The sequence below is a fragment of the Pteronotus mesoamericanus genome, unplaced genomic scaffold (assembly GCF_021234165.1).
Source record: "Pteronotus mesoamericanus isolate MK-2021 breed Mesoamerican mustached bat unplaced genomic scaffold, CSHL_Meso_final contig_20, whole genome shotgun sequence".
In the NCBI taxonomy this organism is placed as follows: domain Eukaryota; kingdom Metazoa; phylum Chordata; class Mammalia; order Chiroptera; family Mormoopidae; genus Pteronotus; species Pteronotus mesoamericanus.
Window position 1 is genome coordinate 97598181 of NW_026555085.1, and position 27044 is coordinate 97625224.

The 27044-nt window shown below is 45.0% G+C and overlaps 1 protein-coding gene across 1 annotated transcript in view; it reads left to right on the top strand.

The window, feature by feature from the left end:
- TIAM2 (TIAM Rac1 associated GEF 2) overlaps positions 1-27044 on the top strand; it is a 175751-nt gene that overhangs the window by 96304 nt on the left and 52403 nt on the right. Inside the window, exons 7-13 of the mRNA XM_054570137.1 lie at positions 7645-7830; positions 8437-8583; positions 18815-18979; positions 20535-20639; positions 20823-20901; positions 22956-23048; positions 23627-23890. Coding sequence (XP_054426112.1) covers positions 7645-7830; positions 8437-8583; positions 18815-18979; positions 20535-20639; positions 20823-20901; positions 22956-23048; positions 23627-23890 — 1039 coding nt within the window. The remainder of the gene's footprint in view (positions 1-7644; positions 7831-8436; positions 8584-18814; positions 18980-20534; positions 20640-20822; positions 20902-22955; positions 23049-23626; positions 23891-27044) is intronic.

Sequence of the window (27044 nt, forward strand, 5' to 3'; positions counted from 1 at the left end):
TTTTCATTAAATGTCACTCTATTCCCTTGCCATTGTCGATAAGTACTTAATTCATGATGTCACAATTGGTGGTATTCTCTGAGGGAAGGTGGCGGATGACTTTCACATAAATCCCTACACAAACGCAAAGGTCCGGGATGGTTGCATGGCCTGGGAGAAGCTCTTTGAAATAATTACTTATGCAATTAAGTCATACATTAAGCATTACTTATGGCCCATTATACATTGAGCATATGTATACATGGGGTACATTGGGTAGTTATTACTTACAGCCCATTATACATTGTTGGACAGGACCATCACTTCAATGATTTTAAGCACACCATCCAAATACTACTAATTTTTCATTTCCATTCTGCCTTCCCCACCTGATTTCCCTCACCCCTTCCAACACACACTCACCATCTCACAATAATGCTTGTGAATTTTTGGTGAGACATAATTTGGACTGATCTTCAGAAATTCCACCTGAAAATATTCTCCCTATGTGGGCAGTTTTTAAGGTGGTAATTTAGTCATGTTTTCCCAGCGGGCTTTGCAGCAGGTAACATGAACTATATTTTCTGTGCCCACTGTCCTTAATTCATTTGCCAGATGGTTGTAAAGAAGCTATTTGCTCTTTACTTGCAGACACAAAGTATATGAAACATTAAGGGGGGAACAAGCACATGCTTAGAATTACTTTTATGAGATAGTCTTTAGAGAATATTATGTGAAGCTATAAAGGCAAAGGCATTTACAAATCAAGACCAATAAGAACATGATGTCTCAGATATCCCATAAGTATCGTGTTCTCTAAACTACCTTTTGAAAACTCCTTTAAAAGAGCAGCGCTTTATCCATTTACAATTTAAAAATCTCAACTTCACTGTATTTTATTTTACAGGAAAGGAAATATTATTTACATAGTGCTTTCCCCGAGAGACCCCCACAGACCTCAGAGAGAGTCATTTATAGCTGAATAACAGATGAACTTCCAGGGCACAGTACATCATGCAAGATAAGTCTCCACAACAGGTTTCCTTTGAAGTCCTTGGGTGGAAGCGGTCATTGGCGATGGCTTTTCCGCATAAAACGACACTCTGACAACAGTAATGGCTGAACTTGGTCCCATTGTGTGGTGACCCCAGGGCCTCTGGGGCCTGGGCGGGGCAGGAGCACATCCAGGCTTGGGCCACCGCGCAGCGAGTCACAGGCTGGCTTCCTTTTGAAGTTCTGAGGCAGGAAGAGCTGTTAATTCAGTCCAGTTAGGACTTTATTTTCCTTTCTGCTTATTATTTTAAACAAGTAAACAGGGACAAATCCTCACCAGCCTTAGGCGGTCGTGGCCTGCTCCCAGATGGCTGCCCCTGTCCTTTCCCCCTGCACCGGACTCGCCCTGTGCCTTTCTCACTTCCTGCGGGTAATTCGGCCAGAGAGGGAGGGGCGCTGGGACGGGGCGGATGCTGGGAGAGCACACGCTCAGTTGGTGGGCTTGCGTCTGCTCGTCTGCTCTGGGTTAGTGGCACGTGAGCGTCATCTTAAATATTTACTTCAAGTTGTAAAATCGTAAAGAGGATGGAGTGAGTTTAGGCAGTTGGAAACTGGTGAAGGGAAGAACGTGGACAAAGCCTCGAGGGAAATACGAGACGGGCTGGGAGGCAGGGAGAAGGCAACTCGGGGAATGGGTGCTGGAGGGTCTGTGAAGGGGTTTGAGGGAGACAGGACCAGACTGCGGAGGGGCTGGGCCAGGGCCTGGGCTTTGCTCAGGAGGCGGCAGGGAGGTGCTGGGAGGACTTGGGGCAAGAGGTGAGCATCCAGTTCAGTCCAGTGAGTGCTTATTAAGCGCGAACTCTGGGCCGGCAGGTGTGCACAGCCTGGGGCCTCCGTCACTGCTCCCACCACGTGGTTTTATAACTATCTCCTGCTGTCAAGGTTGCCTCTTGTATATAAAGTATGACCTCCTGTGGATCTGTAACTTTCCGGGTCCGTCCCCCTGGTACTTGGCTTGAGTTGGTTGGTGAGTGCACCTGTGTCTCCTTTCCTCTTGACAGCACACTTGGGGTCCTTCTCTGTCCCCACCCCACACCTCACCAGCTCTCAGCCTCTTTCCTCCAGACTTCCCCTCCTTCCTTCGCCAGCTAATGTAACATAGGCTCAGGCTACTATGCTCAGGTGTGATTTCACAGTAGCTCCATGAGGTAGAGTTGTGTGTGCGTGTTGCCCACTTGATGGATGGGTGAATAGGCCCTGAGAGATGTTAAGATTGTATGTTTTCTAATGCCACATGGCTGCTAAGTGGCAGAGCTGGGATTCGAACCCAAGTCTGTGCTCCTAACCAAAGGGCCCCACTGTGTCTCAGTAAGACTTTTGTGAATCAGGTTGTGTTCCACTTGCTAATTAGCCAGGTGATGGCTGGTTTTAGAGAAAATAGAAATTAATCCTTAATTTCATAACTTGGAATTTTCAGCTCAATTTAATATGAAGTTATATTTATTATAAAACTGAATTTTATGGCATATGAGTTATATCTCAAAGAAAAAAAACAAAAAAGTGGATTCTCTGAGCCTTAGCCGGTTGTTCTAACTACTCGTTAACTTCAGTGTGACCTGTGTTCCCACATGGGTTCCCTTGGGAAGGGAGGTTTTAGTGTTGGAAACTATTGCATGGTAGTTTTTCAGCTTATTCTGTCAAAAAGGAAACAGGGCTCAGCTTTTAGGACAAACCTAGTTATGGACAAATGACCAAGCACTGTGATCAAATGACTAATGGTAGAGAATGTTTTTCTTGTGGAGCTGGGTGTGGTGTGCATGTGCTTGTCACCTTTTGCAGTGTGTCATTATCCATCTGCTCTGTTCAGCGTGACCCTTCATCTCCTCTCTGTCCCTCTCCCCAGGGCAAACCATGACCTTCCAAGCTCATTCGATGAATACGGCTCTGTTGGCAAGAAAGAAGAAACTTGTACATTGTCTTTGTGTCAGTGCTTAAATTGGGACTTTTACTCCTTACTTTTGTTAATTTTTCTGTTTATAATGAAAGATAACGAGAACCTCCTTAAAGTGAGTTTTGTTCACCCTTAGAAGTCTAGTTTTTACTCTCATGTCATGAGATTTATCTTAAAAATGAAGGAGTATCTAGAGACAATTGTCAGTTTTTCAGGACTTTGGAAAAAAAGGAAAAAAAACCTAATTTGGTATAGGAAAATTGATTTTGGGCATTTTAATTTTTGATAATGTTAGGAAAAAATCTCCAGAAATCCCTTGATAAATGTGATGTCAGATAACGTTACTGTTTTAGTGAGGGTGGTGATTGACATTTCCTAAGGTAGCGTATATAGAAAGCCACAAAACTGTCTTCTACCTCTCCCTTTACTATTAGAAAATATTGAGTTGGCCAAAAAGTCTGTTTAGTGTTCTCCATAAAAATAGAAGATACTTTTTAAAAAAATTTTCACCAATAACTTTATTGATTTGGATATTCTGAGTATGCTGGTTATCTCCTGTGTGACATAACATTTATTTTTCTCAATGTCTTGATGTGATCGCAATCAGCTTCAACTGGTCTATTTGACCATGGAGCATCTTCCGGCAAGAAATCTCCAGCACAAAACTTTGCAAACCACTTTTGACATGTTTGACCAGTCACAGCACCTTTTCCATACTGCTGCACAAGTTTTTTTTGCATTTCGGTTGCATTTTTACCTTTCTTGAAATAATAAAGTATAATATGCCAAACATGTCACGTATCTTCTTCCATCTTCAATATTAAAATGGCTATACAAAAATTCACCAATTTTGGTGTTTTTAAAAAAATGTGCTTTGATATGACACCTGTCACAATAAAATTTAACAAAATTGTTTTGAATGAAGCTAAAGACAACTAAGTGCTACTAGACCCATCATACAGGAAAAAAACAAAAATAAACCATGCTTTTTGGCCAACCCAATATAGCTTTACCTCCTTCTTTACCTCATCTTTTGAGGGATAATCTTAACATATATTATAACATTACTTTAAACTTGGGCTGAACTTGCACATGGCTGGTAAGAAATTGAAATGCAAAATGTTCACTACGAATAGGGCCCCCAAGTGAGAGCATAGATAGTCTTATATCCTCTGCATATTAATGGAACACTTGGGGATTTGTGGGGAGGAAAAAAGTCAATGATTGGATGAAAATTTAAGTAGAAGTTGTTGCAGTGAAACTGGGTAGGGCACAGGCGCCTGCCTTATGAGTGAGAAGACCTGGGACTTGGGCTGTGTTGCAAGTATGAGTAGAGGCTTCTCCCCACATATTGTTCACACCAGGATCAACATTGGACCTTGGCTAGTCTGGAAGGGCTTGCTTTTTATGTGACTCTGGTCAGATAATGCCCCTTCCGAACCTCTGTCTCCTCTGCTGAGAAAAAAGGTGGTGTGACCCCAGTGCCCCAGCTACTTCTTTGCCTGTGTTGCCAGCCTTTCCCATGGCTACAAGGTCGGTTTTGAGCTTGTGGGGCCGGCCTTTGTCCTGCCCTCTTCCCTCCACGTAACCCAAGCGCCTCCAATGCCGCGTCCTCACTGTCCTGTCACCTGCACATTCTCCCAGTCCTCCTCTACAACTTCCGTGAGCCCGTGGCAAGAAAAATCAAGTATTTCATTATTTCTTCTCCAACCACAAATCCTTATTTAACCTCTGTGACTGATTCTTTCTATAAAAAGCCATGACCTTAAAAACAAGGTAATTATTGTCTTTAGATATGGAATAGAAGTGTGACTAATGACGGCTTATTCTGCCACAGAGATCTGTGGCGATGAAGGATGTATTAGTCAGGGTCCTCCAGAGAAACGGAACTAATAGGATCTAGGAAAAAAAATCTATAAAGAGCTTTATGACAAGGAGTTGGTTCCTGGGGTCCTGGAGGCAGGCACATCCCAAGCTCTGTGGCGGAGACGGCACGCTGGGGCCCCGGCAGAGCTGGTTCCCATCCCAGGGCTGGCAGCTCAGGACACAGGATGGGCCAACGTTTCCGCTCAAGCCCAAAGGCAGGAAAGAGCCAGCACCCCAGTGTGAAGGCCACGAGGCAGGAGGGACTCCTCCTCAGTTGGAGGAAGGGTCGGCCTTTTTGTTCCATTCAGGCCTCCTTCAGCCGACTGGGTGCAACCTACCCGCCCGCGGGAGAGGGACAACCTGCTTTACTGCTCGAACTCATTTAAGTGTTAACCTCACGCAAAAATGCCCTCCGAGAAGCACCCTGAGTAATGGTTGACACCAAAGCTGGGCAGCCCAAGGCCCACTCAAATTAACACACAATTAATTAACCATTGCAGAGTCTCAATCAGAATGAAGAGAGGGAGCATTGTCGGAATGGAGAAGTCATAAGGTCCTGTTAAATTCAGTTTTAAAATTACCTCCACAGTGTACAGTGCTGATTGAGATAACTGGTTTCTGGCAATGTAATCACATATATGAGCAAACGTCTTGACCTTTCTAAGATCCGCTTGAAGCTGTTGGCGTCTCCCACGCTGTCTTCCCTCCAGCAAACGTAACCGAGCATTTGAATCCATGCTCTTCCCATGAATTCACCTGCATTGTGTCCCCAGTTTTGGGTGGAGAGGTCAGGTGTGCTGGAGATTATCAGAATGTTTCTGACAAAATTTTATCATTTGCTGTTTAGGATGAAATAGTCTTTACCTTCCAGTGGTGTTTTGAGGTAGTCACATAAGTATATTATATGGCCTTTAGAAACACTTTGTAAACTGTGGAATTCAGTGAAAATATAAGAGATCGTCATCTTCCCTGATTGATAGCGATTGGTGTAGACCTGGGATTTATTTAATATTTTTATCTTTTTAATCCACTGTGGATGGCATGGGCTTATTTCTGGTATCTGGTGACGCACTGGGTTTCTTTCTCTCATGCCTCCACCCCTAACAGAACCCTTGAAAGTATTTCAGAATCTTTTTCACGTGGAAGTATAAATGGGGGAGAAGCTGTAATATGCTACCCCATCTAGAAGTAGCTGTGTAGTATTAGAAAAAAAAAAGAGTGCATCTGTACCTGTGGGTTTTCAGGAGTCAGCTAGAGAAGATGCTTGCGAGACAGACCGGGAGCATAGTTTCCCCTGTGCCTTGTCGCTTCTGATCAGTGTCAGTTTATGGTTACATAGTACCCACCCATACTTCTGGAATGGAGAACGCTCTAACATTGGCCAGACCAAGCAGAGCTTTGCAGTTTCCATTTGAAGGGTCTTGTTAGTCTAGGACAGGGGTCCTCACTAAGGCTCGGCACCAAAATTGCTGGAGGTGACTTGGAAATGTAAACGTCCTAGGCCTCCCGCCCAATGGGGATTTCATTTTTAAAAGCCAACAGGTCGTTCCGGTGTTCATTCATGGCTGGCACCAGGAGCCGTCACATCACTACCCAGGGGGTCACAGAATCTTAAATGAGGTTAAAATCACAATGGGGATCAAGATTTTTTTCAGTGCGCTCTGGGAATTGGTTGTTTTCCTGACAAAAAATGATGAATCAACAAATTATTTGTTTAGATCTTGTAGCCACCATGTTTCTTTCATGTAGAAAATTTGTACAGTGACCTTCCTAAGAAACAGAGACGGAGAATTTAGATGGGGTTTGGGGAACACCCCAGACTGGCTCTGCTTTTCTTCCGGGAGAGACGGAAGGGCGCATAGCGTTGAATGTGGAGGTCATGTGTAGGGAATCATACTCATCCAGGATTAAGGGCTGACCTGGAAAGTTTACCGTGAAGGATGGGGATCTGAGCAGCTGCTACACATGGCAAAACCGGAGGTGCGATGTTGCAAATAAAGCAACGTGACTCTAGTGCCGAATCGTTCACAAGCCTTCGCCACAGGCCTTCTCTTGAATTTTGAGATTGCCCGCAACACCCCCTGAGTCCACCTCCCTGTTCTGCTGAATCCCTGTGCTGGCGAGTTCTGAGAGCCTTTGTCACCTGTTAGTTTATCTTTAAACAAAGGTAATACTTACACATCGTGTGACATCCTTGGAAGAAGGGAGACTGGCCCCTAGGGTTTGACTGTCCCTTTACCAGCTCATGATCTTACTTTTGAAGGAGTAGCTAGAAATTTCTGTTGTGTGTTCTAATTTTATTCAGGTGTGTAGATGGTGATTATTCTGTAAGGTGCTGAATGTAGGAATAAAAGCTTTATTTGTCCTGCACCCTGCAGCCCACCTGTTTCTTATTATTTTCAGTTATTTACTCTGAATGTACAGAAATGTAAAGTCACTGCCTCCGTTCACCCAGCATCTGTTCAGGTGCGATTCAGTTCATCTGGTTTAAGATCAGAGGCTGTAAATGTGAAGGGAAATGAAGCAAAGTGAAATGACTGACTGCCTATTGTGCCTACTGCCGTAGGTCAGCGTGATTTAGAGCGCTGGCACTCTCCAAAGGTCGTGGCATTTTGGCAAGGCACCGTATCAGGGCCACTGGCTTTGTTTTGCTTTGGGCCGTCCTGGTGTGGTGCTTACCGTCTGACCCGCTGCGCTGTGCTTGAACCAGGGTGAGCCGCGGAGGCTCACTGCAGCCATGCCACACCAGTGGAAATGAGTTTTTCCTTGAAGTTTGTGACAAAGAGCACATCCTCCATGTGACCCGTGAACCCCTCTCGTTCTTACCTAAGTTGCCTGTGTTCTTGTGTAAACAGATTCAGCAGTGGGAGCAGAACCTGGAGAGGTTTCACATGGATCTATTCAGGATGCGCTGCTACCTGGCCAGCCTGCAGGGCGGGGAGCTGCCGAACCCCAAGAGCCTCCTGGCCGCTGCCAGCCGCCCCTCCAAGCTGGCCCTGGGCAGGCTGGGCATCTTGTCAGTTTCCTCTTTCCATGCCTTGGTAAGTGCCCCGGGGAAGGCGGTGGCCCTCAGCTCTGCTGCGACCTAACCCTGCGACTGACCAGGGCCCCCAGGGACCGAGCACCCCGGGATGGAGGGCTGGGACGCTGCACACCAAGTCGTGGCTTCCCTGCTGCTGCTCCCCAGAGTCCAGCTACGCGTAGACAGTTATTAACTGTTCACATCTGCATCTGCCTCTCCCTCTGTTCCTGCCTGACAAGGTGGCCACATGGATGAAGACTTAAAGGGCTGGTTGGAGGTGGTGTTGCTGGACTTTCTAACATCGCTCCCGGGTGGGTGGTTTCTGTGGGTGGCACTAGCTCGGCCTGGGGGAGGGGAGGTCCATGGATTGTTTTGCCCACCCTGCTGTCCTCCATGGAGAGATCTGAATGCTGTAACCAGGACTGTGCCATGCAGATGAGCGATGTGTCTATGGTGGTCCCATTGCTGGTGTGTCAGACAGGCAGGGGCCTTGGTACCGGGCAGAATGCAGTGAGAGCAGGCGGGGCTTACTGCGGTTTGGGTGCTGGTTCATTCTCTCTGCCCGCCCCACCCGCCCGCCCAAATAATATGCTTTAAGACTTCTAAAAACTGTGTTTCAAATCAGGTATGTTCTAGAGATGACTCTGCTTTCCGGAAGAGGACACTCTCACTGACCCAGCGAGGAAGAAACAAGAAGGGCCTGTTTTCTTCATTAAAAGGGCTGGACACACTGGCAAGGAAAGGGAAGGAGAAGAGACCTTCCATAACGCAGGTGAGTTCCTCCTCCGCACGGGAGGGGCTGCGGACCGAGCAGGAAATCGCTGGGTTTCCACCTGCTACAAACCACAGGTGTTCATTGTCCACTAAGAATGCGATGGAAGTTGGTGCAAAGGGATGAAGTCTTAGCTTGGACTTTTTCCCGGAATGAAACACACAAGTTGCTCAGTCTCCTTTTGGAACCCCCGAAGGGGTATTGACATCTTGTTCACTTCTAGGGTGCTTAGTAACACAAAAACAAGAATAATCAGAAAAGAATCCATACTTTTCATTGTCTTTAGTACTGATACTTACTTTTCCTATAGATCTCATGTTAAAATAAATGTGAAAAATTAATGATCAGGGAAACCGCAGCTAAATTCTAAATTCTGTTGCTAGTGTGGGGCACTTTGCTCACTTAGTCTTTGCAGGCCTTTTGTCATCACATTTTCCAGGCGAGGAGCCTTCGACTGGGGAGGTTGGGCACTTTCCTATCCCTGTTCACGCAGCACCTGAAGGGCCGGGCCAAGACTTGATCGTCCCGGATCCAGAGCCCTAAAACAGATCCTGGCCTGTTGCTGCCGCTGAATTTCCTCGAGGAAGGGCAGCTTTTAAAACATTTTATCAAGTAGCATTTACTGTGGAACTGTGGCTCACATACAGTGAATTGTTTTCAGAACGTTTTGAGTACTCGTATCTGAAGTGCTTCCTAACACCGTGAATCCAGTGTATGGTGTGAATTGAATGTTGCCGATTGACTTGCTGTAGGGTTGTCATTTTTTCAGAGACTGTCGAAAAGATGAGTTGTTACGATGATTTGATCATGTAAGTGAGTAGGGAAAATGTTTGTGATTAAGTCTGAAGAGGTCCTTGTTTTTATTTTTAACAGGTTGTTGTTATTCTGAATATGCTCTCAACATGTCCTAGAAGGGAGGGCCACGTTTTTATGGAACTTTATTTTCTAATTTTTCTACAGATATTTATTTGATTATGTATAACAGGTCTGTGAATTAGTGACTAATAGGGATTGTATCGACTTCTTCGACCTGCTTATAACTTTGGATCAGTAAAGGCAGAGGTGGCAGGGAGTGGTCAGTTGATTGAAGGGCAGTAGAAGGGCTTGAAAGCACTTCTATGTGGTCACCGTGTGTATTCATATACAGTTGGGAAGGATACCACACTTTAAAGTTGTGGTTGCACTTGCACTTTTATTGTAAAAAGTAATTGTTTGTTAGTTATCAATGAAAATGCATTTCTTCATGATAACTTGTGGTTAACTAAAAACCAATGGCCCGTTTGCTAATGCTGGGCTTATATTTTTAAACTGAACTTCTATAAAGTTTAAATAATGTGTCTGAGGCAAATTCTGATTTTAATCAAGGTAGTCAATTCTATATAATTAAATGGTAATGATATATAACTTTATAACTTGCTTGTTTTCCTTAGATGTTGACATTTAGCGAATGAGATATGAGCCTAACATGGCCTTTATCCCATTGTATGTGGTAAATGTTCCCAACATAAGATATCTTGATTAAACAAAAGCATTTGGTTGAATATTTTTGTTTTTAAAAGATATGAAACTAATTATAGTGTTGGTATTTATATAACTGAATGAAGTTGATGTGTAACAGGTATCTATAAATGTTTTAATGGCCTATTCTTTAATGTTTATTATACTGCTACAGAATCTAGAAGATAAAAATCAGAATAAGTAAAGGAAATTACTCCTAGTTCTTCTGTTCAAACACAATGAGTTTAATATTTAGCCATATTTCTTCCCAATGTTTATTTCATGCACATTTAAAAAATAGTTACAAGCTTGATTTTGGTAGCTTTGCCAAGTCAAATAGGAGTGCTGATCCACACCTTTAGAAACATGTACGTCTTGGTTAAAAGCAACATCAAGAAGATCCAAGATGACTTGAATAATGACATTGTGGAAAAGTAGAATATGTAACCACAGGGGAAGGAAAAACCCCAACTTTTTCAATGTGGTAGAGTGGAAAATAGTACAAAATGTGATATGAAAATCTTATATAATGTTATATAGAACCTAAACTTTTCAGTACTGACAAGGGCAGCGGCCAAATAAACATTGCGGAGCCGTTTCATTAGCCGCTTTCCCCGCTGCGTATCAGACATTTGATTCAAGTGGCAGCCATGGATTTTCGGGAACTCACCTCCAAACCCCTGCAACTCCGGTGAGGTAGGTGCTGCCGTCGATGGCAGCCCTCTGGTTTTACACAGTGACACAGGAGCTAAGTTAAGTGGGCAGGGCCAGTTCAGAATCTTTACATGAACTTTAAATTTAAAATTAAAATGGTTCCTGGTAGGTAAATGAGAGAGATTCTTGAAATGCCAAGTATTTTTGCAGGTATCTAAATTCATGATAACTCCATCTTAAAAGTGTCACCACTGAAGTCAAAATAGAAGTTTTTGTTTATTCTTCTCTATTTCTCAGCAAGACTTACCCTCATCTGAGAGTTTAGTGAGTTCAAAATTGCTGTTTCCTCAGGCTGGTCGGGGCTCATCCCATAGACCCGTGCGGCGGTTCACACCCCTGCTGCGAAGCGGCAGCTTTGGGAAACTTTGCAAGTTCCCTCACGGGAGCTGAGTCCAGGGTGCCCTTTCAGACTCCAGAATCGTTTCTGATGAACACACTCCTCAGAGCTGCGTGTGGGCGGAGTTCTGGAGTCCAGTGAAGGTTGTCTGGATGAGTTTACGCCTCGTCTTTTTGTCTCTTTTTTTAATCCTCACCGGAGGACATTTTCTGGGGATCAAACCCACAGCCTAGGTATGTGCCCTGTGGGGGATCGCACCCGCAGCCTTTCAGCGCGTGGGATGATGCCGATTAAAGCTACACCGGCCAGGGATCTTTGTGTCCTTTTTCTGTGCCGCACCTTCCCCTTGAAGTTGTGTTTCATGTTACAGATCTGCTGTCCTACCTTCTTCATCAAATTACTTTATCTTGGGTTTTATGTCCAACAAACCTCTAAACTATTTGGCGAAGTTGCAACCTGGTATTAATATGCTTTTGCAGAAGCAGGCAGTATTACTAATGAATTAATTGGGAGGAGAATTCAGTGAATTGAGAGTTTAGTTTGAAAAGCTGAGCGATGGTGAAGTGTTAGGCACTGTGATAGGTTCCGGGTCAGGGGGTGGGGGTGGGGGTTGAGTGAGGGACTTTCCGGTGATCCTGAAATACACAGCACAGAGGGCCACCTATTCTGCCCTCAGATGCGGTTGGCCCTGACTCTGGGCCCCGGGCTGCTCATGCGCCATGGTTATCGTGGAAACCACCGCTAGGTGTCTGAACCGAGAAAACCTCTGCACAAACTGTGTCCCCTTCACCTCCCGTCCCCAGAGGTCGGGGGCGGACAGCATGGGTGATGAGGTATCTGCTGGTTCCAGCAGGCCCTGCCACACGCTGGCACTGCCCCGTCTGTCCCTGGTTCTCTCCTTTCACTACATACACCCAATTGCGGGGGTGAGGGAGCCAAATCCAAACCACCTCCTTTATCAATTATGCCATCAAAATGGTAGACTTTGCATAGTAAATAATTTCCAGCCCCTGCCCCTTTATTTCTCTACACGCTCAGAGCCTATTTCAAAATCCAGATCAAATCAAACCTTCCTTCAGGGATTTCACTTTGTTTTGTATTTTTAAAATAAGTATCACTGTTAGATGTTTGGTTCTCACCCTGTATTACCTCTTACTGTCAGCCGCCCCAGCAGGCATCTATTATGCCGTGTCTCCTTGGACAAGCTTGTAGTCAGGACCTGTGTTCAGTACTGCTCATGCAGATCTTATGACTGTGTGTATATTTTCAACAGATAGCACACTGACAAGGATACAGTCCTGCTTAATAAATTTGCCTATTGTCTGTATTAGATATAGTCCTTTAATGGTTGAGAATTGTTTGAGCTGCAATAAAAACCCCTAATTTTGCCCTGGTGGGCGTGTCTCCGTGAACTGAGTAACCCGCCTGCCGGACGAAAGGTCCCTGGCTCAACTCCCTGGCAGGCGCATGCCTGGGGCTCAGGCCAAGGCCTCCGAGAGGCAACTGATTGACGTTTCCCTCACATGTCAGTGTTCTTCTCCTCTTTCTCCCTCCTTTCCCCTCTCTCTGAAAAGAAATAAAATCTTCAAAAGAAGACCCCATAATTTTAAAATCGTATCTCTCCCAGCATTGAATAATTTAAACTTCTTACTTGGAATGTTCAGAAATTGCATCATCAAAGCGCTTTCTATGAACAGAACTTAGGTTGGACTTGAAAATAATTTTGCTAAAATATCCATTGATGATTAGATTTCATTGTTTAAGTTGGGCTCAAATTACCAAAAGATGTTGTGATTTAATTGGCAAGTCCCATTGGAGCTGTGATGGGCAAGGGGAAAACCTTAGAGCATCTGTTTCTTAAAGCGTATGTATTTAAGCAATTATCCCTACTTGTTTTAACTAAACATCGCTTCTGATATAGGGATGCTAAAGACATTCCTTTGCCTTATAGGGCTTTTTTAATTGTGTATTTACATTTCTGTCCTGCAGACCCAGTTAACTGGGTTTAAATTGAGTTGCAGATGGAATTAAGGGCATTTGTTTCTATGTATCTCTGGGAGTTAATATTCTGCCCATAGCTGGTTGAATAATTAATATTACATTTCCCTAGTGTTCCTCTGCTAATCACTCTCGGAGAACATTTATAACTTGCACAAACCGTGCATTTGTGTACAGTCAGCAAACTATTAGTGTGTCCGTTAGTGTAACACGGAAAGGTAGTCGTTCCAGAGTGTCAGCAGGGAGAGGGTCCCTGGGCACTTGAAAATATTCCACTCTATTTGGTGCGTCATGTAACTGTTACCGTGACTCACCCTGATCTGAAATCTGTTAAGGTTGGAATAAAGCCAGTCTTGTTTGAGCATTTTTTTAGAGGACGGTTTGGCTAGCCCAGAATGAAAGCTTTTTATAGGTACTTCTTGATGAATAATAAGCGTCTCCCTGAGTGTTTGTGGGGAGGTGTTTGTTATGGAGATGGTGACAACAACCGCCCCCCTGAGGCCGGGGACAGGCAGCCTCTGCAGAAGCCTCACTGCAGGAGCCGTGGAGCCCCTGCGTCTTGGCTCTCACTCTTGGAAACTTGGCCTGGGGTGTCCCAGCGATGTGTGGCCTCGAGTGAATGAAGTATTGTCACGTCAGCCATCCGCTCCAAACTGGAAAAAAAGTTGCTAATGTTGGTTTTTAAAGTGGAAAATATGAATGAAACCACATACTCTTGATTATAACATAGTAGTTTGTTTAAATAGAATATTAGTATGGAACCTTATGTAATATACATACATATACAGATGGATGGATGGGTGGGTAGGTGGGTAGAAGAGAGGGAGGGAGAGAGGGAGGAAGGAAAGAAAGAGAAGAAAGAGACATTGGCCGTTTTCCTTGCATTTTAACTGATGTTTGGACATCCACCCAAGAAGGAAATAGAGACTTTCTCCTCTGTGACATTTGCCTCTGAAGAAAACCCAGAGGTGTGAGTCCTTTTGTTTTCTCCTCATCTCCCTTGCTAACAGGCTTTCCTCTTAACAGCCACCTGGGTGGTGTGGGCCCGCCCGTGACAGCCCAGCTGTGATTTTGCCTCTCCCCTCTCTTCCGAGATCAAAGTAGTAATTACAAGCCGTTGGATGCGGCAGCATCTGCTGTGAGAACATGCGGAGTTTCTATGTTCTCTCCTCAAGGCACAGTGAGCAGAAGGAATTTGACATGTGCTTTTGGGGCCATTCATATGATGATGATGATGAGGAGGAGGAGGATGATGATAAATGCTTCTGTGGACGTTGCCCTGCAAGGTGGGCTAAAGTGATTTGTGAACCTGAACTAGTTAGTGTGGACACCAGGGCTGCCTGGCAGCGATGTTCCCATTTCGTGGGTGGCCGGTCAGGCTGGACCTCACAGGGCTCTGCCCTCGGTGGCCACAGTCCCCCGAGGGGATTCTCATTCCTGCCTTTATAGTGGTCATCATGGGATCATCGTGGCTAAATTTATTACACTGTAATGCCACCATCCAGACCAGACTTTGAAAAAGTACTTTCACATGGTTGTGGCCCTTCATACAAAAAGGCACCGTTTCTGGACCTTCCCGTGGCATCCCTCGCACCGACCCCTGACCCCCGCCGACCCCCACCTGCAGAGGCTGCCATTCTCAGCCCCCTGTAAAGGTGGAAAACCGAAGCCCGTTAGATCGCCAGCCCTGCCAAGGCTGGGATTTGACCCAGATGGTCTACTATATTTTTACTGTCTCCGTCTGTCTTCTCCAGGACCTGGAAACCTGGAATGGGCTAATTGGAAACTAATTTTTCGGGGGAGGGTGAGGGGAGTCGGGGCGGGGGGGGGGGGCGGGAGCTGGGTGTGCAACAGCCTTGACGGAAGTAGCCAGCCATGTGCTGGGGGCTGAGTCGTTAAAGATTGAACGGGGAAGAGAGCTTTCCAGATGGCTCCATTTGTTGTGCTCGTTTTCAAGATCTTCTGTTTCTTTTATGAAACAGAATGTGGGAGAGTATTGTATCTGGCTTATTGAAAATAAAGCATGTGTGTTTTCAGCATGGCTAGCCTTGTCCCTTGAGGAAATCAGTCTAGTTTTCTGTCCAAATCGGCAAAACGTATAACAACCTAGGAGAGCTGTAAGCACCAAAGGGCTTTTTCTTTTTCTAGTTCGAATTAAATTCCACGTTCTTGACGCTTCCTTTGAATAACCAGGTTTTACTGCTGTAAGTGCGTACACTTCTGGGGTGTGTGTATGTATGTATTACACACAGCAAAAAATGGTGTGTAAGTTTTCATTGAGGGATCTCTTGAGAGGATCTGAATCCTGGCTTTGCTAGGCGCCTTGTCTTCGGTCATCCACTCCATCTTAGGTCAAAGGGGGACTCAGGAATTGATTCCTCAGAGCTGTTGTAGGCACAAGGCCCTGTTTAATTATGTAGACTATGAAATATGAATATTTCTGTTGTCCTTCCTTCCATCTCTGTATTTCCCTGCCCACTATTCTCTTGTCTGGGCTTCTTCCCTGGTAATAATCTGTTAATTTCTCGTCTTGAACTTTTAGGGAAGATTAAGAAGTTGACAGTGTATAAACAATTTGAATAAGATACTGAGAATAGACAAATTTTACTTTGCAAATCTATGTATGACAGTGAATTTCTAGTTGTTTCCAACTCAACACTCCCGTGTTGGGTGTGTTCCGGGCGCAGGGCGCACTGTGTTAAGGGCTGAGGAAAGAGACCTCACGGCCTTGGCTATGTCATGGGTCGTAGCACCCAGGGGCGCCAGAGTGGCCTGGACATGACCGTGGAGTGAACTAGGCTTAGCTGTACCAGGGATACAGGCGAGTGGGCTCGTCTAGCTGCGTGGAATTGGCGGGATGAGGGAGGCGAGCAGGAGAGGTTTCATGAGGTGGGGACAGCGTTTGAAATGAGGTTGAGGGATATAAATGGTTTCAGTGCTGACGCTGGGCAGGAGTGATGAGCGTGAACTAGGGTCACTCCTTGGTGGGGAATTGGCAGGTGAGCCATTTTATTCAGCCAGCACATGATGGGTGTTTTGCAGAACAGAAAGGAATTGGGACAGTCAGGTTGCATCCTTTTTGTGGGGAGGCGACCGCCAGGCTGCTATTTCTGTCCAGTGTCATGGCGGTGAGCACCCCCCAAGCCTGGGTTCCAGGGCTGAGACCCTACAGTGCCACAGCCGCAGCCCCCTGCGTGCACCTGGGCAAGGCTCTGGGCTCGGCTCTGGGCTCCTCCGAGCCTGGTTTTCCTCACCTGGTGAATAGCGGGTCGTGCTGGCGCTGACCTCCGAGGGCTGTGAACGGTGACTCACTGACGGCGCGTCACAGCGGATCCCACTGGCCCTGCGTGAAGGCTCCTCTGAGGGACGACGAGGGATGGGCCCGGAGGCAAGAGGGGTGGGTGTGGGCCTGCGTCTCTCACGTCCCTCCTCCACCCATCCGTCCTCAGCCACCTTTTTCCTGCTCTGTTCTGAAAGCGCAGCATGGAAGGGCTTTGCAGCAGGAATGGGGACTCTAGTTTCCTCTGGGCCTGCTGCCGGTGCGGTTTCTTACTCCACAGTGACCTCTGCTGGGGTTTAGTTTGATTCTGAGCCAGCGTGGTCTGAGAGGCCGGCGGGAGCTGCGCCTTGAAGGCGGGACCTGCTTGTCCCTGCCTCACCTGGTTGAAATCGCTGCTCAGATGCCAAGGAGTACTTGGGAGGTTTCCCAGGGAAGGAAGCGGGATTCGTGAGATAAGGACCCTTCGGGAGAGAGGGGTGTCCACGCTGTTGCCCTCGCCCTTGGCTCTGGGCACCTGCTCCTCTGTCTCCTTGTTTCTCTTGTTTCAGTACCTGGGGTTCATATTCATCCTGGGCTGCGGCCATCTGTCCAGGAAAATGGACAAAAAGGGACACATCCATGACAGACCCAGATGTGCCCCTTGGGAGCAACGTGTTCACAAATGGCAACCCAGAAAGATGGGTCTTCCCTGCTTTGCCTAAACCTGTTTTTTAAAAAAATGTCTTTACTATATCTATTTTCATTTTGAGGTCCTACGTAGGAGGATCTTTTACTTTTTCTTAATGCATTGAATTCGAAGTATAAGGGGGGACGCAAAAATGGAATTTATTTATAAAAATATTGTGTATTTCTTCCTTCCATGTTGAAACTTCAGTCACCTTCGAAGTACTCTCTGTTTGATGCACTGCACCTAACGAGATGTTCTTTTTCCACTGCTCAGAACAGTTTTTGAACTCATTGATCTTGATGCCTTTTAGTGCTTCTGGTGTCTTTTGTTTCACCTCTTCCACATCAGCAAAACATTTCTTTTTTGAGGACTTTTTTTCCCCATGGAAACAAATGAAAAAAAGTCGCTCAGGGTGAGATCAGGTGGATGGGAGGGTGGGGCATAGGGGTCATGCCATTTTTGGTCAAAAGCTGCTGAACATTCAGCACAGTGTGGGCAGGTGTGCTTGTAAATCACCCATCGTGAAAAGGGCAAATGTGTTGAAAGAGTCTTCAAAAAAGTTTCACAGAAGCTGAACGCAGCCTCTCACAACAACGCCAGCTGGTGCACTGACACAGATGGGTTCCCAGAACACTCACCCAGCGGGAGAAGCCTGTATTGCAAGGGGCCAGCCCTGCAGAAGATAATTCTGCTTTTTTGGGGTCCCCCCTTGTATAATTATACATCGGTGGTAACTCGAATGTGTGATGAGTGGGTGATAGTGAGGGTATAGTGTTGAATCTGTATGTCAAGTTTCTTCTGTATAAGGTATTTTCACATACTCTTTTCCTCACAAAAATTTATATTTCTAATTAATAACCTTAAGTAATTACTTTATTAGTATCTGTTTCCACAGAGTAGGACACAAGGCTCAGCAAAGCAAGTGTCCTGTCCTTGGTCACTCCTTGCCGGTTAAGCAGTGGAGTTTGGGACTTGAGCATCAGGTTTTTCAAATCCCCAGATCTTTTCTTTACCACCAGACCCATTAAGAACCTAGCCAGAGGCTAACATTTCTGAGTGGATTAGTAAATGCTCACTACTTTTGTTAATAAAGCGTAGAAGTATAGATTAGCATACGGTCATTGAATTACCGTGGTGATGAAGTTTAGGGAACTCAACTTGTTCAGAAAAGGCTCTACGTTTGGCGATGATTTCTAAAAGAATATCTAGATGTGAAAGAGAAAAAAAAAAATTTTCCCCAGGATGAAGGGTCAAAATAAGTGACAAGAAGAGCGTGCTTGGCTTAAGTGCAGTTTTGGGCTGGGGCGCAGGCTGGCAGCGGGGGCCGTGGACGAGAGTCTGTCTGAAGGCCACCGGGGTTGTGGCTCAGGGGCTGGTTCACGGGGCCTCTTCTCAGCCTTCACCTCGAGAGCAGAGAGGGTGGGGCCGAAGCAGTCCTTTCGTTGACCTCAGTGCTCTCACCGGGGCCGAGAGGCAAAATGGCGTAGAGGCCAGAGCCGCGGGCAGAGGGCAGTGGACTTCTCCCCGGCTTCCTTGGTTTCAGGTTCACGTGCGTTAAATGACCAAGGGAGATCACTGGGGTGGTCTGTCCCCGAGGGTCATGAGAAAGCAGACAGGTAAGGAGTGCGAAAGGGTCGACTATAAAATGCACCTTAAATTAAGGGGATATTATTTCAGTAGTTGTTCTCAATTTAACAAATCGAAACTGTTTGCGTTTTCTTTTGGGATCTGAAAACAGGTCGATGAGCTCCTGCATATGTACGGTTCAGCAGGAGACGGCGGTGCTCCCCGAGACAGCATGTGGGACACGCGGGCTTACGTTCACTTCCAGGACGGTCAGGGGGTGACGGTAACCATCAAGCCAGAACACAGAGTAGAAGACATTTTGACTTCAGCATGCAAGGTAATCGAGTTTTCCTGCAGAAATGTAATTCAGAAGGAAAAGAATCATTCATGTTGCATTCCTGTGCCTTCTAAACCTATGTGCTGTTTAAGACCTCACTTTCAACACCAGGGAACATTATTAATTCACATATTTATTAGTGAGCATTTTCCTTCCCCAACTTTTAGACATATAGACTGTCAGGACACAACCCCTTGCCTTAGTAAAGAGCCTGAGCTATTTTACTGAAATTCTATATGTACCTTTTTATCTAAAATACATATGAAGGCTGCTGTTATTCAAGTTACTTAGGTAGGGTGCCCTAGAAGGAGGTGGCCTAAACTTTGAAGTAGTTTGATCTAATACTAACTTGTTTGACTACGTTTCTCAACATTAAACAGGTAACTTGATACATTGATAGTGGTTTCATGGAGACTGTTATGTGACGTTTTCTTTACTCTTCCAATTGTGTTTTATTTCTCTAAAGGTAGCTTGTGGTAAGTCTTAAAGAGAGCCTGCTGAGATGGAGGAAATAGACTCAGCACCATCAGATTAGATGTCTGTAGACCACCAGATGGCGTAAGAGAGCTGAAATATTTTTAAGTTTTTAGAGAAAGTGCAGTCAAATATATGAAATGGTAAAACAAACAAAAAGAAAGACATGTAGAGTTTGGTAACTCTTTACCATGTACACTTAGTAAATGTAGATAATCCTTAATTTTAGTTTTCCTTTGTAACTTTGTTAAGCCTTAGTATACCAGACATTTATATACGTAGCTCATATTCTGACTCATTTAATTTCTTTTTACTCCATTATGTAAGGTTTTTATTCAGGCAGTCAGCAATGTTGTGTTGTAGCAATGCTGTAAGTCATTAACTTGATAAACTTCTGAATCATAGAAAATGTCAGAAGTACTGGGTCCGCTAAACCCAGGTAGAACACAGACCTGAGATAATTTCTCACTGTTGAAAGAGAGAGAGAGAGAGAGAGAGAGAGAAAACACAAGTATATGAGTGTATACATTTTCCTTTTGAAAACTTTATAGAGTAGGAAATTCCTAATTCTGAGTTCTATAGCATATGAAGGTGTTCACCTTTCATAAATTTCTCTACTTTAGTAGCGGGGAAAAAGTTTCCACATAGGTACAACCAATATGTGAAGAAATAGCATTTGCTGAGTGTAGTATGATACAAGAGTTGTCAGAAGTAGGTTTACAGCTGTAATAGAAATAAATGATATAATATGTAATAAAACAAGACTAGACCCTGTGTTTCATGAACTCTCTCTTGTACACCCACTCTTGTTCACCCCTGTGTATCGTCAGATATATGCTCCTAAAACCACCTTAAAATATCTCTTGCTTTTAGTGATAAGCAGTATCATTGAGAGAAGACCTTGAAAATAATTCTCTTCTTGCCTCTCTTGCATATTTAAATTCAGTCTTTTTGATATATGTTTAAACTCAGCAACGTACATATGGCACCTTTTTTAGAAATTTCCACTTTGATTTTTAACGAACAATGATGAATTTAGAAAGAATATTTAAAGTCTGAATAATGATCTTTTTCCTTATAGATGAGGCAGTTGGAACCCAGCCACTATGGCCTTCAACTTCGAAAACTAGTAGATGAAAACATTGAGTACTGTATTCCTGCCCCGCATGAATCCATGCAAGATCAGGTGCGTGCGTCGGCCCCTGAAAGAGAAGTCTAAAACCACATGCGTGGGCTCTTAATTTGGAAATTAATGAACTTGGGGGCAAAGTTCTGTTTAAATTTGGCATCTAGTTTGGAAACAATCTAAGTAAATTTCCAGGACATCATGACATCAAATCCCTGATTTCGCGGTTTTTACCTTCTGTAGGTTTACGATGAAATAGAAGTCTTTCCGCTCAATGTCTACGACGTGCAGCTCACGAAGACGGGGAGTGTGTCTGACTTTGGTGAGTGCAGGGCACCCTGTCTCCCCTTTCCTCGTTGGCCACAGTACCTGCGGACCTGGTTTGTTCCCTTTAAATGTACATTTTCAGAAATTCTGACAGTAGTTTCTGAACTTCATCTTTCTTCATTTTTATTTATTTATAGAAGCAGACTAAAAAGATAGATGTATTAATATTAGGGGGAAATGCCAAAGTGATTAAAAGGGGTAAATATAAAAGTTGATGAGACATTTGAAATGATGGTGATAACACTTACAATGAATTTACTGTGCGCCAGGTGCTGTTCTCAGCTGATTAACTCATGACTCATATGTCATGATGCTTTTCATCTCGGTGTCTTTGCTGTCTTTGCTCTTAGCCTGCCTTCTCCCCTCTGCAGCGTTGCCCTTCACTGCTCCCGCCCCCTTCCTCGTCCCTTCTCCACGATGTGTCAATCAGACCTGTCCTTCAAGAACTAACTGAAGGTCTAACTTGCTTAGGGAAGCCTATGTGATTGCTTTAGCATCAGTTTAACAATTAAGGGTCAATATTACCCAAAGCACTTTGTGATGTCTAAGGCTTACCTTTCTGTTTATCTGTATTTAAACTTTCCTTTAAGCTCTTTGTGGACTATGTTCATGTTCTAAAATTCTCTTGAGTTTTATTCTGTCTTTTACCATACAAACTCAGTAAGCAGATAATCATCAATCAATATCTCCATAGAAAGACTATTTCTTGTCTTGTTAAATATATTATTAATATACTGGTAATTATTTTTCTTAAAATGATTCCAGCCGATCAAATTCTATGCATTGTTTATTATGTTCCAGTGTCCTTTGTATGATTTGTTCTTTGTTTCTCACTTTCCGTAATCCGTTTGACCCCAATGGTATGTTGCCTTTTCCTTGAAAGCCTTCTTAACATTTTGTCTGTACTTGTGTTGGCCTTCAACCCAACTTCCCACGGTCGCCCTTGTGAGTCTCCTTTGCCCTTGAATGACGGAAGGACTGAATGAAGACAATTGCAAAGACACTTTCTGGTGACCACTGCCTGTCAGGCTTCGCCCGAGGCACAGAGCACACGGGCACATGCCATCCTTCCTGTCGTCAAAGGGCTCCCAGCGTTGGGAGGCCAGGACGTGGAAACGGGTGTCCCTGACGGTGGGGTCGGGGAGGAGGGGGGTCTCCGAGTCAGGAAGATGTGTTTACCCGACGCTCTGCGTGCAGCCATATTCAGGGGAAGCACCCTCTCCGTCCAAGCGTTTTTCTACCTTCTTAAAATGCCTACCCAACCTCATAGAGAGGTGTTTCTTAACAAATATTTATTTTATGGAACTGAATTTGATTGATTTCAGTAAGAGTATTTTTGGGTCTCTAAACAAAATTTAAATTGTGGTGAAGTACTCAGAACAAAGCTTCCCACTGTCGAATGGTTAAAAACGACAGTGCAGGGGCGTTAAGCACACTCACATGGCTGTGCAGCCATCGCCGCCATCCGTCTCCAGGGCTGCTCTCATCTGGCAAAATTCACACCTGGCAAAGAGTGACTCCCGTTCTTCCGCCTGCCCGCCCCGGCAACCCCCATCTCTGTCTCTGTGAAGTTGGCCGCTCTAGTCACCTTACACAGTATTTGTTCTTTTGTGCCTGGCTTATTTTCACAGAGCACTATGTCCTCAAGGTTTCCCCATGTTTTAGCATCTGTCAGAATGTCCTCCTTTTTCAAGAGTGAATACTATTCCAGCGTATGGCTATTCCGTAATTTATCTATCCAGTCCTCTGTGGGTGGACAATTGGGTGGCTTTGGCCTGTTGTGGATAATGCTGCTGTGCCCATGGGTCTCTGGCCTCAAACTTTTCAATAAGGTCGTGTATTCATGTTTCTTAAACCTTTAGATCGGACCTGTTTCTCTTTTTCTGACTCTGCTAGATATTTATGCTTTCAAAACAGTTATAGCTTAGACTTTGCCAACATACTGTACTTATAAGAATAGGGGTTTGAGAAAATACTGCTGGTCGCATTGGGGAGATTAGTCAGTGTGACGAGTTTGGACTTGTGCTTCCCTTTTATTTCCATCCCCAGGGTTCGCGGTGACAGCGCAGGTAGATGAGCACCAGCGTCTCAGCCGGATTTTCATCAGTGACGTTCTCCCTGACGGCTTGGCCTATGGAGAAGGTCCGTGCAGCGCGGTGTCCCTGTTCCCTTTTAACTCGAGACTGGAATGCAGTCTGGCTAGTGAAATTTTCTTTCTACAGTCTTGTCAGAAAATGTTTTCTCTGGGAATTTTTAAGAAAGTAAACTTAATAGTTTAATTGAAGATACATATACGTGTGTGTTGCGGGGCGGGGAGCGGGGCAGGGAGGGAGAGAGAGAGAGAATGCACATACTCGGAGAACATACATGCATATTTTCCAGATAGAGAGACAGATGAGACTGTTACCATCTTGCAAACAAGTGTGATTTCCCAGGGCACTTAACATCAGATAAAAAGAAGAACAGTTAATTTGAATCATTCTCAAATCGTTTCCATTTCAAGCTACTCCTTCTAATCCTAACCTTGAGAGAGCAGAAATTTGTTCTGTTATCATTGGCATCTAAGTTACTTTCTCTGATGATAGCAGCGGAGCAGCCCTGTGAGAACACACTTTGGCTGTTTGCAGCTTTCTTTCATCTTGAAACCTTTCTCTCATCTTGAAACCTTTCTCTCAGTAATCTCTCTCTCTTCTTCCTCTGTTTCTCCTTCCTTGTCGCAGGGCTGAGGAAGGGCAATGAAATCATGACCTTAAATGGGGAGGCTGTGTCTGATCTTGACCTAAAGCAGATGGAGGCCCTGTTTTCTGAGAAGAGTGTGGGGCTCACTCTGATTGCCCGGCCACCAGACCCCAAGGGGGCCCTGTGTGCTTCTTGGTCGGACAGTGACCTGTTCTCAAGGGACCAGAAGGGCCTGCTGCCGCCTCCCAACCAGTCCCAGCTTCTGGAGGAGTTCCTGGATAACTTCAAAAAGAATACAGCAAATGGTAGGCTTTGTTCGTTCTTCCTCCTCAACCGCTGGTAACCACAGCTGAACTTTTTAGGCTGTTACTTTGCTTACAAACTTGGATTATTGAAGCTGTTCAAAAGGTATTTTCTCATTTATTAGGAGAAGAGCACAAATGCCAACCAAGTAGATTTGGTCAAAATTTTATGTGTTTTAGTGATAGTAACATTTTTATGAAAATAGAAAATAATTTTGTACAAAGTAACATTCGTTAACATCGCAGAATCTTTCACCAGCCACCCATGATATTTAGTATTGTAATTGCTTTGTGACTGAAGGTAGATGAAACCCAATATAAATGCCGAGGTTGATTTTCTATTGTGTTGGATCAAAGGCAAAAACATTTTTTTGTGGTAATCTGTTGGGTTCTTAGAATAGTGGATGCTATTCAGTTCTTTACCTCTTTTGTTAAGTACTACTTTCTCAGTAAACTGCAAACTTTTCAACACAGAGCATGAATTTTGAAATTTGGTATAGGCCTGAAAATGAAAAATTGTTTGCCAGTTTATTTTTCTAAAGGTAAAATTTCTGTAAGAGGCAATCGCTTGAAGGTTTGAATTTCTGAGCTTATCATGCGTGCATATATTGTAGTCAGGTAACTGAGGGGTTCCAGCTAACACTGAAAACCCGGGCTCCCCCCGCACTCCTGCGGGAGGCTGGCCAGCCCCTCCCCAGGAGACCAAGCTGGGTCTTTACCCGGCAAGCCCGCCGTGTAATTTTCATACTTAATTACAATGAGAGCAGATTTCCGATTGAAATCTCGGCATGATTACCAAAATTGGATGAAAAATACAAAAGAGAAGTTGTGAGGATTCATTTAATTATAAAGCGAGTTTAGTAGGTCATTTTTGGAATTAAAAAATTGGATCGTAAGATTTGTGATTCAATAAGGTACATAGTGCTTCCTTCTTCTCTCTCGAGGCTTCACTCCAATTTAAAATACCATTAAGTCGACTATTGGTGTAGAAAAGTGAGTGTCATAAAACAAAAATTATGATGGAACTAATTAATTGCCTGGTTCTGTGAAGGCCATCATTCAGCTTCCCCGGGCTGCGCCGTGGGCCAAGTGTTCCCCGTAATACGCCCCCGTGTCCCCTCTCCAGGTTCATTATTCTAGAAGGATACATTCCCTGCCTGTTACATCTCTGTGTATTTGATCATCACAAGAAATCACTGCAATCACAACACTTCTGGTACTTGCAGGAAGGAGTTTCTGTAGAAAGAAGCAAAAGCAGTACATTCACCGTTTTATTTAAGTAGTAAGGATCAAGCAGGTCGGTTAAGCTTGTTTACCACCTTTTTGTTTTCTCTTTCTTTTTCTTTTTCTTTTCTTCTTTTCTTTTTTTTGCAAGGAAGCAGGATAAAGCAGAGGTCCTGATACACGATCTAGCTATGGTGTGGCTCATCCTAGGGAGCCATGCCGATGTCCCAGCCTTCCTGACTTACCTCCGGAGCGCCATGGCTCAGTTAGTCGGAGGGATGGTGCTTGTCCCCAGCTGTGCTGCTCACAGGTCCCTCCGCAGCTGCGGTGCCCACATCTGCGCATCCCTCCCTTCCCTGGACGGTGCTTCCCCCCAGTCCAGGCCAGAGCCACTGACCAGCCCGGGGGTCCTGGCCAGACCATGTGCTCTGTGGGCCTGCTGCCACCTCTGCCTGGCTCTGACTGGCCCCTCGACTGGTCTGTAGAAGGTGCCTGTGTCGGAAACCAGCCGCGGTGGACTGCTTCCCCAGACGCTCTGCATGTATAGCATTGGTTTGTTTTCTTTTGGAGGTAGTTGCAGAGCTCGGGAAGGAATTGAAAGCCCCGTGAATGAGCATCCAGAGGGCAGTCTGTCCATTTTTAAGGTTGGCGGGAAGGAAATCGGGTGGGTAGGAGAGAAAACGGAAGATAACGAGAGAAGCAAGAGCGAGTCTCTCATTTGTGCATATCACGATTATAGGAGAAGCCTCTGTTTGTCAACACGGGAATGGGGCCTGTGTGATGTGGTGTCAAGCATGCAGGCTTTCGGTCAGACCTGGGTTCGAGTCTCGGCCTGCCCTTTCCAGGTTGTGCAACGTGGGGGCAGCCCTCAGCCGGGGAGGTATGGGTGTGGGTGAATGCTCCCAGTGTCCTGCTCCCTGTGAGACAACTCTTCAGGTGGGCCCTGGAAGTGAGCCCCATTTGCACATGACAACTTCGCCTGCACACCTTTTATGGGCCTCCTGCCCTTCAGGTCTCACCTTCCCTACTCCCTTGTTTGGGCTTCTCGGGGTCACCTTCCAAGTAAACTTCTGTACCCGCATTCTTGGCACGGACTCTGCTTCTGGGGAGCCCAGATGAAGAGACTGAGCCCTGGTGCCTCACCCAAAAGGCGAGGCTCCCACCTCGGCCCTAGCGGGTCACCCGGAGGTTGAGGGGTTAGCGTCTGCGTGTGTCCAGCCCAGCTTCTCACACAACAAAAGTCTGCAAATGTGATTCTCCTTTTCCCTCTCCAGTGCAGCTGAATGTCTTACTAAAAATGACTTGGATTTGTTTTGGCAATGAATTAGAAAGCAACAATCTCATTATCTTGCTAAAAAATAAAAATTGCACAAGTAAAATCGTTTAAATGACTTTGAAAAACAGTTTTTCATACAACTCTGAATTAGACTTAGGAGTGGTCATTTCTGAGTCGGCTTTCCCTAAATGTCGAGTTCCCTGGGCTTCACTACCAGAAGACAGCCTGGTACAGTGACCCTCCGTATCCATGGGGACTCGGTTCCAGGACCCCTGCAGATACCAAAATCCATGGCTGCTCCAGCCCCTCTTATAAAATGGTGTAGTATTTGCAAATAACCTGCACACATCCTCCTGTATACTTTGAATCATCTCTATGTTACTTGTAATACCTAATGCAGTATAAATAGCTATACTGTATTGGTTATGGAATAATGATAAGAAAAAAAAAATCTGTACATGTTTCGCACATATGTACCCATCGAGGCCTAACTACACCGTATGTGTCAGCAATAACGTGACTTTCCCCCCCAGGGCTTTCAGTCTTGGTTGGTTGAACCTGCAGGTGCAGAACCCGCAGATACAAATGGCCACCTGTACTTGAAAAGAAGGAAGATTTTCCTGTTTTGGTTTCCAGAGAAGCCAATCTTCTGCCTGT